Below are 20,140 nucleotides of genomic sequence, written 5' to 3'. Positions count from 1 at the left end.
AGAAAGAGCTGGATTTGCATGATTACTTTAGGATGACACAACCCATATCTCCATGAGTCCAGACAGACACTGACCTTTTCCATCAGCTTCTAAGACATCTTGACCACATAAAGCTGTCAGGCATGCGGGCAAACTTTTGCCTCGCCCTTTGGCTAGAATCCTTACTGTGGGGCCAAGTCTCAGCCTGAGCCTTCTATCTATGAGTATTCCTCAGTCTGGATGCATATCCCTCATCAGTGGCTAAAACATGCTGTTTCCACTACCATTCGACATATGATCTCAAGGATAACAACTGGAGAATGTTAATTGAACACTTATTCTTAGCAGAATTGGAACCATCACCATCATTTTACAAACAAGGACAGAGGAGGCTCCATTCAAAGTAACCTGCTTAAAGTTACACACCTTAGCAGGTATGCAGGTGGCAGTTCCTGCACTTAACCCCTGTGTTCTATGATACCCTTCTGGATATGAAAACTGCTATTGTGGTCATACTAAATATTCCATTTATCTTCTAAGCAAGGCAATCTAGTTTCTCAACCATAGTTCATTTGACAAGTTTTCGATATCTTGCAATCTATACAAACTTGTTTTCTTTCTGCCAACCTTGGCCTATGGAAACTTATTATTATTATTATTGTGATAATAGAAATGCCATTTTTGTTATCTTTCATCCTAAATTACCATTTTATTTTGTGGCTTTAGAATTTTTATGCAATACTCCATGCTTTTCATAAGCAATTTGCAAAATACAGGGGGAAACTTATAAGACATGTATTCAACATTTAGGAGTATCTTTATTTTATTAGTGAGTGCATATGTGTTTGGACACACACATGAATGTGTATTTCCATAGCAAAATTGGATCATTCCATAACCATTTTTAAGACCTTTACTACAGATCATTACTTTCCAAAATGGTTTTGCCAACTGTACTGGGTCTGATACCACATGAAGTTGCCCTGCCCGCATCAGTACACCCACACAATTTTATCTTTAATTTTGCTGTGGCCAGTGAGATAAGCAGATATATTCTCAGTATGCCAATGTCTATTTCTGTGGTTACTAGTGAGGTAAAACATTATTTCACATGCATATTAGTCATTAATGCTTCTTTTCACAATTATTAGTTGATGTCAAATACTCCCTTTTTACTAGGTGGTCACTGTTTTGCCTTATTGAGTTGTAAGTAAGACAAATCAGTACTGATTTACTCCACAGACTGCGTTCATTTATTTATTCACTCATTTGATAGGTACCTACCTGCCAAAGCCCTGTTGTTTACTTTCTCCCTTGCTTAGAACACAAGTCTTAGCCTGTGTAGCCAAAAACACATCTGAGAATTGCCTTACAAGACTTTTTCAACTGAGTTCATATTTTATCATATCTAAAATCACACGATCAATATAGTTATTTTAAGTATAATTAAAACAGTACTCATGGGTCCAAGATGTAACATGCATAGGAATTTGATTTCAGCTTTAACCTCAGGGTTTGTCTTTGCAAATTCAAAATGCCAACAACCTATGACATAAGTTATTACATAAAGTCTATTAATCTGAATTATTTGAAATAAAACATAGCTTATGGACCATAAGAAGCAGGAAAGCAGAGAACTTCTAATTGACCAACACCTAATAAGCCTTGATTCCTGGTTTGGAACCTTAACGAAGAGAAGATCCATTTGTAATTGTATACTATGAATTTCTCATTTTTGAGTCTTAAATTTAATTCTTCCCTAAATTAAGGAACAAATCCTTCAATATCAAAAAGAGTAAACTGGGGGGTGGGGGGGGAAGAATGAGCACATTTCATGAATCCTTGAATGTCTGAGAATATCTTTTCAATGCTTCGCATATTAAAGACAATTGAGCTGGGTATAAATTCTTGGATTACAAGCACTTTCCCTCAAAACTCTATATACATTGCTCAAATCTTCTCTGAAATTTACTGTTTCACTGAAGCCTGATTTTACCTTTGGAGATAAACTACTTCTTTTATACGAATTGTAAAGTTTTTTTCTTTCTTCTCTTTGTAAATATAAAATTTTATAAAGGTAATTCCTAGACAGGTCTTTGTTCCACAGGAGGTGCTTGGAATGTAATGACTGCTTTAAATGTATACACTCAGGGTTTTATATTCTGCTCAGAAAAATTGTTTTAAAATTATATTTAAGTACTGCTTCTCTTCTAACTACTCTAAAATCCTTCTCCAGAAAACCCACAATGTTTTCATAGATCCACTTTCTATGACCTCCATGTCTAGAATTTGTTACATTTTTGTTCTTTTCTTCTATATTCCAGGATAAGGTCTTACATGCTTGTCACCATGAATGTTCAATTTTCCTTTGTATGCATTCTTCCCTTTATTGACTCCACTGCAGATTTTTTCATTGTTTAGTATGTATATCTGGCATAAGATTGCCCAGATATGAATCTCATATTCCCTATTTATTAACTATGTAAGTTTGAGCAAGTTACTCAACTTTTCTGAGCTTAGTTTCCCCATCTGTAAATAGTGGTAATAATAATACTGACTTGTGAAAATCAGGGTTTTTAGTTATAAGCACCAGAAAACACTCTGGCTAACTTAAGGATAAAAATATTTACTGAAAAGATATTACACAGTTCACTACTATATATTACCCCATAAAGCCTATAAAGATAGGAAAATGCATGGAACAAAGAAATTGAGATAGATGTTCAGTGGCCAAAATAACCTGTAGGACTTTTACTGAATTAACTCCAAAATGTGTGATAAAGAACATAGAAGATCTTCCATTTACAGAATTAAGTACAATGCCTGGTACATAGTAAGTACTCAATAAACATTAGCTGTTAGTCTCCTACTGGATTTCTATTCCATAGACATCACTGATTCTTACATCTTACAATTACAATTTTTCTAGTTTGCCACTTATTTCCTGTTGTGGTAGCAGCAGCAGCAGCAGTAGTAATGGTAGTGGTGGTGGCAGTAGGAGTAATAGTAAGGTGAACAGAGACAGCAATTTAGCTGCATCAAAGAGCAGCAAGCAGTAAAACAATGAAGGGTCTTTGTTCGCACAATGGGAGACCTGTCATAGATGATCCATCCTTTGCGTTTCTGATCTACTGGTTTTAAAGAAGAGCATTCTCCAACTCTGACAAATGTCTTCATAGGTTTTTAGTGGGAAATTGAAGTTTTATCCAGGGTTAAAAAGTTTGCTTTTTTTAAAAAATTATTCAACTAGATAAAATAGCCCCACATCAATAAAACACATTTGCCCAATTCTGTAGTGCAGATCAAATGAGCGAAGTGCAACAGTATTCTGTTCAGTACCCAAAACTATACAAATATGTTTCATAGTCTTACCCACAGGCCTTCAAATCTTCTAATCAATCAGCTTAGAATAATGTCAATAGCAGCAATCACTAAGATTATTTTTCACACAATAGTTTAATAAGAATTTGCCTTTTCATTATTCTTTGCTAACCGAAATAAAATCAAAATCTTGTTTTTAAGAGCTTACTTTATAGAAAAGTAACATTATTTATCTTCTTATGGAACAAATGAGAAAGTGGGACACTGGGAAAACTCCAGTAAGTATCGTCTCTTCCAATCACCCTAGACTTAAGCCAGGGAACATATAAGGCAGCTGAGATTTTGAATGAAAAAAGGTGTTAACTGACTCTTCAGTTGGGCATAAGGGCTTATTTTTAAAATAATTTATGGAAATGTTTTCAAAAGCAGAGAAATCATGGCTCATGTCAACTTTGTGATGGAAAGGTATTTCTAAAGGAGTACTTCTAATACAGAAATACTATATATATGGATGAAATAGTAAGAATTATTATTTCGGCCAAAATAGTTTATTAGAAGGCAATAGGCAGTGGTTAAGATCTTAATCTTGGTTTAGGCTCTAAGAATGATTTGAGGAAAATTTGTAAAGGAGATATATGCCTATTAGGGTAGATGATAACACATGATGAACAGTTACTGATGCCACGTTGCTTTATAGGAATTTTCATACGAAAAAGACTACAAGTTAAAATACTAAACAGTCTATAATTGAAATGCTTTGAACTATAATTTTTAAAGGAAAATTAAATTTTCTTTCAAGAGCTACTAGATTGAAATTCTAAGTATATTTTTAATTTATAATAGCTATTTTCATATTTGAAATATAATTATATAATTGCATAGTATGTTATTTGTCTTTAAGTTTCAATAATGTGTTATTTCAATTTGCTTGTAGGCTATTTCTACTTTGTGTAACTCCTACATTATTAAGGTTTGGCTGCATAAAAACTCAAGATTCTATAAGCTAAGACATAGATTTGTTTTTGAACTACTTGAAAAGAACTTTACATTTTAAATGATCTTTCTTAGGAATGCCTGAAATAAAACAACCATATCCCAAATTACTTTGCTGAGGTACAAGCAGATCTGATCACTTTGGGAACAATACATTCATAAAATATAAACAGATGAAGTAAGACCATATGGACACATTTTTGCAAAGTAACAAAAATGGCAATTTAGAAATTGGGAGCCCTTAAACATGAAGATAGGCACTGGATAGGCTATGTTTTGCAATAGCTATGGAATAAATTTAGGGTTATACCTAAAGGGAAAAATATGTTTCCAAATATTTTTCTCTCTAGAAGTGATTCTAAAAAGAAAAACAACCATGTAAAGCAGAGAATTCAATGCTGAATGATTCTTTCATCCATTGAATCTCACCGACTCAGCAGTCACTCATTTCAAATTTAACAGCATAAAAAGTTTGCATGTACAGGGGGAAACTATTCCATATATTCATAATTTAACTCTGAAAAGAAATTGTAAACTTGATTATTCAACTGAAAAGGAAATTATAATTTTAAACATACAAAGTCAGGGTTGGCTTTAAGTGTTAACAAAGAAAAAATATTCTATTATTTTCAAATGTAAACAAAACCATGCTAATTCAATGGTAAAAATTAAACAAAAATATTCTATTACTTTCAAATGTAAATAAAAGGTAATGGTAATTCAGTGGTAAAAAATAAACCTAAAAATGCCTAAGTTAACAAATTTACATGAAACTGACAATAATACATACTGATAGCCTGTTTAAATACAAAAGGGGCAAAAGTACACACATTCTTGTCTCTTATGGGTCAATTAATGAATATTCATAACTTATCAATTACTACATATTGAAGTATAAATGTGGTTTGTTTTCTCTGCAATGTTCTGAGAGTAGAAACTATATGAACTAGATAGATCATCCTTATATGTCTGCTTATCCCCCCAAATATTCCTTGACAAAGTGCTTTGCTCAGAGTAAGCTTTGAATAAACAGTTTTTAATTAATTAAAAGCAAGCTTAATATAAGTATGCAGGCACTGTAAGCATGTTTAGTTTTTGTTCATTAACTGATAAATATTTTGGGCAACTACTATGTTTTCCATGTTTGCATATGTCATCCAGTTATGTGTGAACAGCCACATGGAGTCTGTTTAAGTTCATAGAATTTAATAGTCTTTCACATGAACCCTTCAGTGTCAATACAACCTAAAATGATGCTTCCAATTATATCAAAGAAAACAAATACTAAGTTATTCTGAATATATAATTAAGAACATATAAGACTGGAAGCTTTGCTAGCAGGTCCATCTGATCATTTAACAGATTACCAGGAAATGTAGGCAGGTAGCCAAATACACATGCTTGTTGTTAGCTACCTCTCGGCCGCATAACTTTTTACACTGAGAGGGACAACTTTTTGGGGGAGTAGGTAGTACTCAAATACTGAATAAACCTGTTGGCCATACTCTGTAATATTCTTTAACCACAGGGACGCTTGAGGTGGAAAATATCCTGCATCCTTAACGAAATGAAGGGAAATGTTAAATTTTGACCATGGCATATGCAACTTAAGAGGACTGATCTCCTGAGAGCCAAGTTTTAGGGTTCAGAATTCTTTAATACAAGCCAAACAGTGTCACAAGAGCTCTGCCATTTCTCCCCTTTTGAACCTTGTTTCTATAATATGTAAAATTTGATGATCACACAAAAACCACTGAGATCCAATCTTATCTTGGGGTAGATGCTGCAGTTTAGGCACTGAAAACTTCTCTATAGCTTACCTAGTAACAACAACTGCCAGGATAATTTAGTTACCAACAGGAAAAATAACTAAGTTGCCAGGAAAAATCAGAAGTTTCAGGCATCGTACTTATCACACAGGACTTTTAGTTAAGTGACAAACTATACTTGTTTACAGCTGAAATAAAAATTCCCTCTTCTCCATAAGGCTGAGGTGTGTCAGAGAGGACTATTTCATTGTAAATAAGCACAGGGGCCAAACAAAAGGAAGTTACAAAGGCAGGTGCCTAACAGCTGAGTTGTTTCATTTCCAGAGGAATAAAGTAAATAATTTTACTGGAATTTGTTCACTTCTGGGCATTTTGCCATACAGGAAGGGTGTGTGATTACTGAAGTTAAGATATCTATGTAAAAATGAAGTAACATCAATAGGACACAGTTGGGCTTCAGATTTCCTTATTTTGTCTTCAAAAAATTAAGGATCTCTGGCTCTCACTTTATTCTTGGATATTTAAATATCACTTAAGTTATATGGACATACTGAAGATAGAATGGTTATTTTCACAAAAGCCAGAAAATATCTTGAAAGTGGTAGTCTCTTTAAGAGCCACACATATGAGGAACATGCAATTTTCACTCATCAAAGATAACAACAGAAGCACACACAGTGTCTAATTTGAGACCTCACAAGAGTAAGACGAGTACATATAAAATTAGCATCTTTTACCAAACCTATTCTTTGCTTACCATTTCATGCTATCTGGATTGGCCTCAACCTTAAATCTAGATTCTAAGCTTCTTAAATCATTAACCAAAAATATAATGTGGTTTGTGGGACAGGAACAGTGGTTCATGCCTGTAATTCCAGCACTTTGGGAGGCCAAGGCCGGCGGATCACCTGAGGTCAGGAGTTTGAGACCAGCCTGGCCAACGAAGAAATCCCATCCCTACTAAAAATACAAAAATTAACCGGATGTGGTGGTAGAGACCTGTAATCCCAGCTACTTTCAAGAGGCTGAGGCAGGAGAATAGCTTGAACCCAGGAGGCATAGGTTGCAGTAAGTCCAGATCACATCACCAATGCACTCCAGGCGAATAACAGACTGAAAGTTAGAGAGCCTGAAAATTATGGCCGGGTTCAAATAGAGATCTCAATTATTTAAGAAACTTTATGACAGAAGATGAAAGACTCCAATGAATATTACAAGTGCAATTCTACAAAACCAGAAATCAACTTGCACCCTACACAGAACTGTGAAAGATACTTGCAAATCCTATCGATGATTGGCCATACTATCCTCTTTTAAAGAGTGTTTCTAAAACCAAGGGATCATATCTGAACCATTATAAAACTACAGTGTATTCTAGCAACTGATAATACCCTGCACATGGCCCTTGGCTTGCTGCTTCCTTGCGCCTGTGAGTGAGCATTCTGACACATCTAAGTAAGTCGCAGAGGGCAGCAGCAAGGCTCTGGATGAGCAGTGAATGTCTTATCAAATTTTAATTCCTCTGCATACAAGGGTGTGCTGTGTATTTCAATGACAAATCAATCAGTTTAGCCTAAGGTTTTCACAGGAAGAGGCAGGATCCTTTGAGGGTACCACATTTGTATTTCTTTTTTTGGAGACAGGTTCTCGCTCTGTCACCCAGGCTGAAGTGCAGCGGCACGATCACGGCTTACTGCAGCCTTAACCGCCCAAGCTCAGGCGACTCTCCCACGCAGCTGGGACCACAGGCGCACACCACCACACCCAGCCAATTTTTTTGGTATTTTTTTGTAGAGACAGGGGTTTTGTCATGTTGCCTAGGCTGGTCTTGAACTCCTGAGCTCAAGCCATCTGCCCACATCAACCTCTCAAAGTGCTGGGATTACAGGCATGAACCACCATGCCCAGCGCTGTATTTATCTATTTATTACATGTAAGAAATTAAGCTAGGCACTAACTAGTATCAAGTTTGTCAGATAGTTTTGAAAACTATTAGGAGATTCCTCCTTTCCTACATCTGTATTCATCATCGACTCCTGGATTCTTATTAGGAGTTGAGGGCCGGGCGCGGTGGCTCAAGCCTGTAATCCCAGCACTTTGGGAGGCCAAGGCGGGTGGATCACGAGGTCAAGAGATCGAGACCATCCTGGTCAACACGGTGAAACCCCGTCTCTACTAAAAATACAAAAAATTAGCTGGGCATGGTGGCACGTGCCTGTAATCCCAGCTACTCAGGAGGCTGAGGCAGGAGAATTGCCTGAACCCAGGAGGTGGAGGTTGCGGTGAGCCGAGATCGCACCATTGCACTCCAGCCTGGGTAACAAGAGCGAAACTCCGTCCCAAAAAAAAAAAAAAAAATAGGAGTTGAGTTGAACAGCAGAACCTGCCAAAGGATGATCCTAATTACAGTCAACTGGTGGCTGAAGTTCTACTGACACTTCCTGTAATTTCAGAATCATGTCCAGGAATCACATTACTTTGTGATTCCCACAGATTGACATTTTATTTCTCTTAAAGCATAATTCTTAACATTTCTTTGGTAGATACCCATATCACCTGATACACATAACACTGGTGGATATTGTGTGACATCACCAAGATAACCATATCCTTTTATTCCCTAAACTTAACTTTCAACTAAATTGGAAAGATGTGAGATGAAAGTTATGACACCTATGTTATTATCTGACCATAAATATGAAAGAAAATTTTATTTTGCACTACAGAGATTGGATTTAAATCCTGTATCAATATGGATACAGTGCAATTCAAATTGTCTTAAGAAGAATGTTCAGCTGGGTGACAAGTTTTCTAGGTGCTATGAGACTTTCTTGCTGACAATGTTTCTGTGAATGTGGCTACAGGTTGTTATCTTAACAAAACTGCAAGTTGACGACAAAGTAATCAACAGTAAGTATTATCTATTCATTTCCTGCTCGAACAATCATTTATTACAGGTCTAATATATCCCAGGCGCTCAAAGAGGGGCAACCTGTAACACAGGTATAAAACGATGTATAAAACATGGCTCTATCCTTAGGGAGCTGACTATATAATCCAAAGAAGCATACTATTAAGAGTCCTGGCAGTGGTATAAAGTGCTGAAAGAGATCAGGAGACAGGTTCGATTTAAGGCTGGGTATGTTTCATTAAAGAGGTAGCGTCCGAACAGAAGTTGCAAGGATTCTTTCTGTCTGTCAAGGAGTGAGGATTTTTCTGTACCTTTGCAGGTATGCATCTACATGACTGACATCACTGTGAGAGGTTATCACTTCATAAAAGACAATGTAAATTCGAGCATTATGCTGAAGAACAGGAAACAGCTAGGTTCTGGCACTGGAGGATTCTAGGGAAAGCATAACCCAGTGAAGAAAGATTTCATTGTTTTATGATACTCCATGTCCAATTTCAGATATTTAACAGACTAATGGTTTGTTAACAAGACTGCTATTGGTTGCTTACCATTTCCCTTCCTACTACTTACCATGAATTGCCCAGGGGGAGTATGTGTGAGGTATTTTACTGGCTTAGATGTACTTTACTGAAGAACCCAGACTTTTCCTCTCAAAATCCAGGTGAATTTTATAATATACTACCTTGCAATGCCTTAACCAAGTGCCTTGACATTATGTTTGGGGTTGCAATAAATTAGCATGTTCATTAAACATATTTTCATATGCTCTTTCTCTTAACACACACATAAAACCGTACATTTATGTATACAGTTTTTGTGAGACCAATATGAAGTTTTTAAAGTTTAATGTCTGCATAAGTAAACTACTGTCACAGCATAAACACTGCTCAATATTCAGAAAGTTTGTTTTCTGCTATCAATATCCAAAAAAAGGGCTCACTGAATCTTTAGCCATGCTCAGAAATAGAACCGCTAGCTCCTCCTGAGATGAGCCTTTTCTTCTTATGCATAAGTGATGACGATAGTAATGTTAGCTCTTACTAAGTGCCAGGTACTGGAAGCATTTTACCTATGTTTATTTAAGGTCCTCACTATTAGTATCCCCATCTTACAAATGAGCAAACTGACAACAGAAAGGTTAATATTTTCAAGATCATATGGGCAGCAGAGAAAACAGAATGGAAACCTAGTCCATCTACCCAGTTGCAGTGACAGGGTCCCTTCCTTTTGTGACCTACGGAAACACCATTCCTAAGACACACCACTAAACAAGGTCTGTTCTTTTGAGATCAATAGAGTGGATACCATTATGGCATGGCACTGAGGCCTTTTTTTAAAATAATAGTAATAATAATAATAATAATAATAATAATGGGCCTGGTACAGTGGTCACACCCATAATCCTCACAGTTTAGAGAAAATGAGGCAGGAGAATTGCATGAGGCCTGGATTTCGAAACCAGCCTGGGCAACGCAGTGAGACCCCATCTCTACAAAAAAAATTGAAAACTAGAAATTAGCCAGGTGCAGTGATGCACGCTTGTAATCCTAGTTACTCAGAAGGCTGAGGTGGGAGGATTGCTTGAGCCCAGGAGTTTGAAGCTGCAGTGAGCTAAGAAGATGACACTGTACTCCATCCTGGGCAACAAAGCAAGACCCCATCTCTAAAAAGTAATAATAATTATGCATCCCATCTAAGAATATTGCTCTTTTGGATACAAAACATGATTAATATTTATTACAATTGCATGTAACAGTGGGCTAAGAGTGTCACACTCTGACTAGTAAATTTTAAAATCAAACATATAAGGTGAATAGTAATTAATTGCAGGGGAGTTATTTAAAACCAGGAGAGTATCTTGGAAAAAGACACAGATGTGGTGGTGTCCTGGGTTGAACAAGTGAAATGCTAAGTACTTACAATTTTTAAAAGAAATTATGTGTAAAACTGCAAATTTTACAGATTTATAAAATTTTATAGATTAATAAACTCAAATTTCTCAGGATAGGAACAGAACCAAACTAGAGTATATCATCCTACTAACTAAATAATTGTTATATGTAATAACTGTTTTAATACGTAAGACAAATACATTTTTGGGTGCCTTGAGAAACTGGAACCCTTCTTACCATCTCCCACAAAATATTTATTCAGAACACTATTTACTGCCAAAAGATAAAATTTTGAAGTCATTTGAGGTCATCAAGGAATTCTACTGTCAAAATCTTAACAAGTTTCCTTATTTTCTTACATGTAGGGTATGTGGTCTCAAGGTACAAACAGAAAGTTCTCAATGTTATATTTACTGCACACAGTTAATAGTTTTAAGCCAGTTGTAAACATTTTGATAAATTGACCATGTTTCACCAAAACACAGTATATACTAAGAGCCCCAAATAAATCAGAGCCTTCTCATCTTACAGCTCCATGGGTCAAATCCTGATAATTATGAAGTGGTATCGAAGAGTCCTTTTTTCTACCCTAAAGATGATAGAAGCTTAAACATTCTATAGATTGGTAGAAGACAAAAACTGTACTGACTATATCTTGTACCTTCTCAAACTCTTAGTATGTGGAAAGTTTAAAAATTTCAAATTTAATTGGGGAATAAAAAATATTTTGATATCTTGTTCCTAAAATAAACTGTGAAATAATTTTTCTTGAAAATAGTTCTAACATCAGACATGTGTCATAGTTATGAAGCAATCTTTCATGCCACATTCCAAGTTACAGCAAATGGTACAATAATAAGGTATTAAATGTTTCCTTAATCTTCATCATCATTAGTCATTTGAGTTACTGATACTGACTTTTAAAAGAATATAAGAGAAAATACAACATTATCTCTCCTGAGAAAAAAAATCCAGTGGCTTAATCATACTATTTTTTATAAAAATTTATCTTAAATTATTTCAACCAAATAATCCTCACAAGGGACATATAATGTTTTTTAAAGAAAAGAGGCAGGGGGGAAAAAGAAAACTATCCCTGGAACTTTAAATTTACATTTACCTCATTAAGCTTTCAAACTTTAAAAAATTAAAATCCCAGAATTCCAATTTCTTTAAGCACAACAGATAAGATCTAATACAGAAGGTTACTTGGATTTGAAGGATAGAGAGTATTAATGCCTTAAAAAATCAACAAACATGACATTGAAGCAAACTGGCACAGTTTGACAAGTTTTAGAACATTAGCTCACAAATGAATATACTTAAATTTAGACAAACACACAAATATAGCCTTTATCCAAAAATCACAAAGACAACCCTATATATACTACCTATGTTAAAATGTTCAAAATACCTAATGCTATTACAGGCCTCAGGTTGCCAGAGTCCTGATAGAAAAGTCAGCATTGAGAACTATGCTTTACACAGCTTTGCGTGCATGCACACACTCTGCAATGTGGGAGAGACAGAGACACCGATCACCATCGAGATTGTCCTTACTTGCAGACGCACAAGTATCCTGCATGTTCCGATTCTGACTGGCACCTGGAGCGGCTCTACATGCCAGTCATCCCAATGTACTCAGGGATGTAAACACCTTATAATTAGAAAACGTGAAGGCGTCAAGGACGTTAGACAAATTTAAAACACATCTAAAGATTAATTTTTAAAGGCATTAAAGAAATAATTCATTGCCAATTTCAATAAGAGTATGTACCTGCTCCTTCACGGACGCTAGAATAGTGGTGGCTGTGGTCTCGGGTTCCATGCCTGGGCCAGCGGAGGCAGCTTCCTGGCGGGTCTGTGGTTGCCCCTCCTCCACCAATGACACCTGCTCAGGAGCTGGCATTCCTCCTGCAATCAAGCAGGCAAAGGGTTAATACTTTCTTCTGGGCTCCCTTGCAGAAACTGAGGATTTGCAGATGGTTCCTAGCAACTACAGTAGACTACAGTCTACACCCCATGATCAAAAGCTTGTTAAATTGCTAAATTTTCTAAAGAGGTGATCAATAAGTAAATATGACTAACTTATCAAGAAACTAAATAATAAACACTCTACATTGCTATAGGGGTCTGTTTTCAAAGTAATATGCACACACAAAGAGATCTACAAATGTTAACTGACATGAGAAGAATGTTTTACCAACTGCAGAAGAGATTTTTGCAACAGAAAAGACAGAAAGAGTTTAAAACCCAAAGAAGGCTTAAAAATAAAAGTCTGCTTATTTGATTGAAATATAATATATTAATAACTAGCAACAAGGTTGGTGGAGTCTTATAGCTAGCTTGGTTTCTTTTGAAGAATCTGATTATTCAAAGATAACAATGACTAGGAATGTGGTGTTGAAAAGAAAATCTACTTTTCAGACCCATAGCTTATAACAGAAGAATAGGTTCTTGGCAGGAGATAGAGTGCCTTTCCTAAGACAACACATAGAGCAGTGTGTTTGCCAAGAGACTTACTGAACTGACATGGACTTTCTACAGTTTTGGAAAATAGGGGAAAACAATGCTTGCATAAAATGTTATACAAATTTTAATAACTCATGCACATGTCAGTCTCTGTCTTTTGAATACAGTCTTTATCATACCATGACATTAGCCTAGTGCCTGGCATATGAAATGGTACTCGATTAATGTTCACTAAATAAATAATACATGAATGAAAGATAATATATTTTCACTGTCTGATTCCAGTCATTAGGCAAATCCCCCCAAGTCCTAAGATGCCTGAGAGACCCTATCTGTTTAGATGTGTCACTCTGTATATTCATACAGAGACATTTGAGACTATAAATATTTTTCTCAACATTCTTCAGTTTTCTCTTGCAAGTTACTCTACTATTATTTTTCAATTTATAATCAATTAACTTCCACAGACTTCAATTCTACAGTTTGATCTGGGACCTTTTCCCCATTCCCTCGAATTTCAATGTCAGTCTTCTGTTTCCAAAATAATAATCCATAAGTAAAAGGGGAGGTGTACATACCCTCTGAGCTCCCATCTTCTTCCCTACTCTCCTGGCTTCCACATTAGTGGAGAGGGTCTAAGTTTCAGGTTTCTGCTGGTGGTTGTTTTATTCTTGTCATATTAACAGGCACAAATGGACAGTGGGTCTGATTGCATTTCCCCCCTGACACCAGCCTCACGAATTCTCATTTTCACGATGCATTAAGACCTAAATGGACTTTGAACTGCAAGCAGGATCTGCTCAAGTATGAAGAGTAGAAGGATCCTGAGGCATGAGATGAGAGGGTCTAGGGTCGAAACCTAAGTGCCCTGGGGCAAGTTTCTAGCTCGCTAAGCCTCACTTCCTTGCCAATAAAAATGGCTAGTTCTTTATACACTGTAATAATTTTACAGCAATCTATATTTTTTAGTATATGTGGAATGCTTGAGATGTAAAACAAATATTATTAACTGAATAAAATTCTTTCTCTATCAAGTACTCATTAAAGAGAAGATAAAAGGTCTATAAAGAAAAAAAATGCTACACAAAGGTCCTAGATTAGCATTTAAGGCAAGTAAAGATAGAAAAGTATTCTAGCCATTGAAAAATTACACACCTTAAAATAAGCAGATGGTTGCAAAGAACAAAAATGTTACTATGCAACAGTGAAACAAATAATGCCAAGAACCAAAAATTTTAAATGTCGAGTATAATATCACGAAACAACCAGTGTGTAAGAAGAAAAAGAGAAGGAAAAATTCAGTGAACAAAGAGAAGTTGAGAAAAGGAGAAACAGAAGTGTCACTGGGGAAGTAATTATTAATATAGAAGGAGCCTTACTGTTAAAAAAGATGTTGAATGACACTATTGTAATTGTATTATGTCACTGTGAAGATATCATACTTAATTTTACATCATTTATCTTGCTGACCCTGCTTCCCAGGACCAATGAACCTAGAGGAGCATTTTCTGAGGACCACTCTCCCAGGGTCACTGACCATTGGGAGGCTCATCGGCTAGCTGACACAGCAACACAGGATCAAGGCAAAGAGGGTCAGAGAGCTAGTAACTGTGTAAAAGAAACTAATACAATGCTGACTAACTTGGGAGGAGAGGAAATTTTCATAGACATGGATGATATCTATTCTGATTCCTCAAAGGTTAGGACACAACACAGGCAACGATGAACAGTCACTGGATGAGGAGCAAAGCCAATGGTACCTGTCATTACTGAGGGTGACACTTCTCTACCCCTCATCTCTGGAGCAGTGTCAAAATGCCACAACCAACATGGAGCAGGCAAGGGATACCACTGGGCTGACAAGTTATAAACCTATGAAGGTTTTCTATTCATTTTCTTGTAGTTTTCATAACTGCAAGATCATTTAATAAATTGGAAAATATCAAGCTAAGATTGGAGTCACATAGTAATATTATTGCTCCATTCCACTGGCAAAAAAAAAAAAAAGAGTACTTATATCCCAAAGAGACTGTGAGAAATTAGGCCTCAAGCTTCCCTCAGTGAACTGAATTCGCCTGATTTGAGCGATCACATTGAGGAGACCTGAGAAATCTTACAGTTAGGTTGCTGAACCATTTTTGAGGGTTCTACAGAGAATGAAGATATGCCAGAAAATTGGAAGGCGGAAAATGCCATGGCTGTTTTTGGAAAAAGAGAAGGTAGACTCTTCACATTACAAACTACAGAGCTAGACATAGATCTTGGGTGAGATTCTTTAAAGGATTTTATCCAAGAGGTGATTTGTGAGAACTAAAATGCGCCAAAGAAAAGTCATGTTAAGCTGGTGTAGTTGCTGTCTGCAGCAGTGTAACTATGGAAAAGCAGTGTTACCTAAACTCTAGTAGGCGTGTATGATATTAGAGGTCCCCCATGACATTGTTATTAACATAGAAATGGGGCTGGAATAAGGGCAACCACTGACTTCAACAATCTATAAACAGATGAATGAAATACATCAATCTATAGAAGTTTCTAATGTAATGCTAGAATTCTGGCCTTGACCCAATCCTACTAAATGTTCTAGCCATGATATCAATACAAGTCATACACAAGTTCTTCAATGACTAAGAAGAATGCTGAATTTACCAGATGAATATAAAATTAAAATATATTAAAAAATACTGCTACACTGCAGTAATGAGCTGCCTCTAATGAGATTAAAAATAACAGGAATAAATACAAGGTCCTGTATTTAGGTTAGCTCAGCAGCACATTGGCAAAGAAATGTAGGCATTTCAGGTTCAAGAGCAAAATGAGTGAACCATAAGTGAAACAAGGCTGCCCAAATTTAAGGTGATCTTATGCTGTGTTGATATATGTCGTTAGGAATGATAAAAAGGGTTAAGTGAGCTTACAACTCTCCTTCAGGCTCCTTGGGACATAACTACTTCCAGTTAAGGATGGCACATTAACAGGAATGGACACAGTGTATCCATTCAAGAGATGATGAGTTGGGTGCTAAAGGGATCCAGTCATTATTTCCAGGCAAGGGGACGGAGGATGTGAATGACACAGCTCCTGTTCTTCATGAGCTCAAAGCTCACTGGGAGACATGAGAGGGGCAGTTAATAGAACAAGAAGAGAAAGTTTGACCTGAAGAAGAGAAATCCAATGCTGACAAGCAGGTGCCTATAAGCCTCTGAAGGAGGCTTTTTAGGTTATAATCCCAAGAGCCAGACTAAAAACTAATGGTTTTGTAACAATCGTGTATTAACCTATATTATTACTATCTCTATATTTGGAATCAAAGTTAAAGACTGGAGCAATAATGAAGGCCTTTCCTTTTGGAGCTAACAGTCAAATGCTTAAAATTTTAAGAACTGATTGCCTCTGAAGGTGGCACATTGCCATGATGAGAGATCTTTAACCAGAGTCTGGATGATGATTGCAGGAGGAACAGTGTAGAAGAGATGCTGCACTGTGTGTGTGGCAGAAACAGGAAACTCCAAACCTTGAGACCAACACTAAGATTAAACAAGTTCTACATTCTGAACAGATGTGAATGTTCCTCAGGAGTTTTCAAAATGTTGTCTACTGTATCACACTGTCTCTGTATCAGGCCAGGACCTGGGCTTTCCCTTAGGGAATGGTGGGTGATACTGGAAACAGTAGCATTAGCTGGTTTTCTCTTTGGCTATACAAAGCTCAGAGATGAATTTATAACCAACTCTTACATGTATGGGTATGCATATCAGTGTTCTCATTTTATCCCAGGCTTTACTTAAAAATGTTTTCTTTGCCCAGGTCTCCCTTTTAAAATCATACCATTAGACTGAATTCTTTTGAGGCTCCTAAAACACTTTTTAAGAGGGGGGTTGACTATGAACAGTTGTGTATTTTTCATCATAATCTTTACTGAACACAAAGAGGCTCATAGGTGAAACTGTTAGTATAATTATATGTGTGTGGATGTATGTATCTTAATCTTATATTCAACTATCAGTGAGTAACAGGCAACTTTTCTGCTCAAGGCTGCAGACCATATAAATTTTAGTATGATTACTGAAGGCTTTCTTGGCATATTATAGATGTAATACATAGGTACAACCTATTATTCAATATATATAATCTCTTTTACCACAGCTGATAATAGTCCACAAAATCATCTGTGTTAAATTTTCCAGAGATGGAAAATCAATTAAATGCTGGATTTTTCTCTACTTAATTCCCTTCTACTCTCCTTACATTTTTGGTGAAAGCATACCAAGTACACTTTATTTCGTCTTTTTAGTAAAGTAAGTTGGACTCCAGTTATTTTTCCCTTTCGTATAACATATAGTTGTCATTATAAACACTCAGAAAAATGTTGACGAGAACCACAATTTCAAAACTGATATGACAAAATAATGATGCCTAAGAATAAATTTAAAAATAAAGGTTAAAAATGTGAATATTTAAATTTGATTCAAAGCTTAAGTGTACTAATAATGTCAGACAAGTATATCAAATAAGCATTAGATTAACAAAATATTTTAACAGTAATAAGTAGAAAAAATTACTAAGAGTATCATCATATAGCAAAGATAAGTTTCTCTTTGCTTTACTTGTAATGAAACTAGAACAGATACTGCAGAATAATGAAGTACTAGGAAAATAAGAATTTGCCTGAAAAGTTAAACATCTTCAGGAGCATGTGGAATCGAGTCTAGAATTCTAAAAGGGGTATCAGATAAACTTTTTGCAGTTATATTTTTAAAATATCCTGGAAATAGAAACATAACCAAAAGCTGCAACTCTTTAGGAGGATTAGAGGTAGTTGCATACTAACCTTCTAATCAGGCAGTTCATAAAAAATTCAAATTTCTTGGCAAGAATTTGTTTAGAAGGGAGCTCTATGCCAAACAGCATAGTAGTTCTAGAAATAATCTATGCATAGTAAAGTGTTTTTGATTTATGAATTTATTTTTACACTCAAAATATCACTGCAAGATAACCTGGTAAAAAAAATGAAGCAAAAGGTTTGTACAAAGAGGAGAAAATCTAGATGGCCAATAAAGAAGTTCTCAATCTTATTAATAATTAGGAAAATTAATTAGGAACATTAATATTTCAACGAGTAGTCAATACACAAACACCAGAATGGCAAAACAATATCAGATTTTGCTGAGGATGTGGAACAGTGGTAACCATCCCATGCTGCTGATGAGACTGTAAATGGGAACCACTTCTTGGAGTCTATTTTGGCATTACCTAGCAGAGCTGATGACATATAAATTCTGTAGTCCTATAATTCCATTCCTGACTAAGCAGAGACACTCTTGTACATGGGCACCTGGAGAGTTACGGAAATATGTTCATGGCAGCACTCTTTGTGAAAGCCATAAGTTGCTAACAACTCAAGTGACCATTCACAGTAGAATGGATAAATACAATGTAATATATTCGTGCAATGCATTTTACCTATAGAAATAAATGAATAGACCAAACCTCTATAAAACAAGGATGACTCTCAACCATAATAATGAATAAAAGAAGGTGTAAAAGAACACAAACAGTGGGATTCCATTTATGTAAACTTAAAAAATAGGTAAAATAAAACTATGCTTATTAAGAATGCATGCACCAGGTAGCAAGAAAATGACCGCCACCAAAGTCAGAGGAGTGGCTATCTCTGTGGAGAGAGGGGGCTGTGATCTCAGAGGGGCGCACAAAGAACTTCTAAAGTGCTGGCCTGACATAGGCGGCAGTTACATGGGTGTGCTTGCTTTTAATATTTTTAATTGTATGTATATTTTATGTACTTTTATAGTTTTTTCATAAAATGGAAAAAGAATAATATAGTGGAATAAACATGACATGGTATTAGATTCAGTTTAGAAATAAAATAATTTAGAATATTTCAGTGATGATAAGCAGGAAAGTAGTAACTTAAATACTTAAGATTATCCACTTTTAAGAGGATTAAACTACTTCTGGTTTTAAAACTAGACTAAATATAATTTTATGAGGTATAAATGCCTAGAAAAAATCTACTTCAATAATGAGGCTTAGGTTGCAAAATATCGTGCCTTCAGCCCTGTATACCATTCAATAACAATTTTTGAAAATAAAACACATGATTAACATATAACACCAGAGTCAACCAACACCATTTGCACCCTGCGTGGCTGCTCACACTGTGTCTTATGTGAATGGTGCTCCTCTGGTCTTATGCAGCATTGACTTGGCCCCTATAACGCAAGGAAAACACTGCGAAACGGTTAATGAAAACCGGAAATTCTTCTTGATAAACTTGAGCATTTTCGACCATTCCCCAAAATATCTTATTTCTTATACAGAAGAAGGAAAAAAAGAAAATCTTTATGAAAAGTGGTACAGGTCCATTTTTTTTTTCTTTGTGAGGATTCAGGATGCTTTATAGCACCACAGATGCTAGGAGGAGAAGAAATGGAAATCATGACAAATCCAGAGTTGTATCTGGATTGTCACAGGGTGTACAAAGACAGGATGGAGGTAATCAATAGAGCAAGAATGTAATTAAAACTCTGAAGGTGGGGAGACTAAACCAAGAGGCAAGATGAGCACAAATTTTGACCTTTCGTCAACCTACAACTCCACAAAATAATAGAAAAGGCATTCTCTCATTTTTAAGATAAGAAAATTAGCCAGTCTAGAAATTTAAAACATGTCATCAGTGTGCCAAAATGTCAGAAAGATCTGCAATAAACCTTTGGCAAGGCAACCAGAGGAAACTGGAACACAAAGAGGCAAAGGCTGACTCTCAGGCCTGGGGCCAACGT

At 36.0% G+C, this 20,140-nt stretch overlaps 1 protein-coding gene across 14 annotated transcripts in view; it reads right to left on the bottom strand.

Annotated features, from left to right (window-relative positions):
* The window catches only part of PKP4 (plakophilin 4), a 227,969-nt gene that overhangs the window by 144,835 nt on the left and 62,994 nt on the right, over positions 1-20,140 (bottom strand). For 13 of the 14 annotated variants that reach the window (XM_017547370.2, XM_017547424.2, XM_017547444.1 and 10 more), the window contains exon 2: positions 12,646-12,782. In XM_017547370.2, the coding sequence (XP_017402859.1) occupies positions 12,646-12,777 (132 nt within the window). In that variant the 5' untranslated portion in view covers positions 12,778-12,782. Of the gene's footprint in view, positions 1-12,428; positions 12,526-12,645; positions 12,783-20,140 lie in introns of those variants that run through there. The other variant, XM_037745366.1, reaches the window with a different exon arrangement.

Source organism: Cebus imitator, unplaced genomic scaffold, assembly GCF_001604975.1.
Source record: "Cebus imitator isolate Cc_AM_T3 unplaced genomic scaffold, Cebus_imitator-1.0 Scaffold10, whole genome shotgun sequence".
In the NCBI taxonomy this organism is placed as follows: Eukaryota; Metazoa; Chordata; class Mammalia; order Primates; family Cebidae; genus Cebus; species Cebus imitator.
Note: the sequence above shows the minus strand (reverse complement) of the source record. Positions and strands in the feature narration are given on the sequence as shown.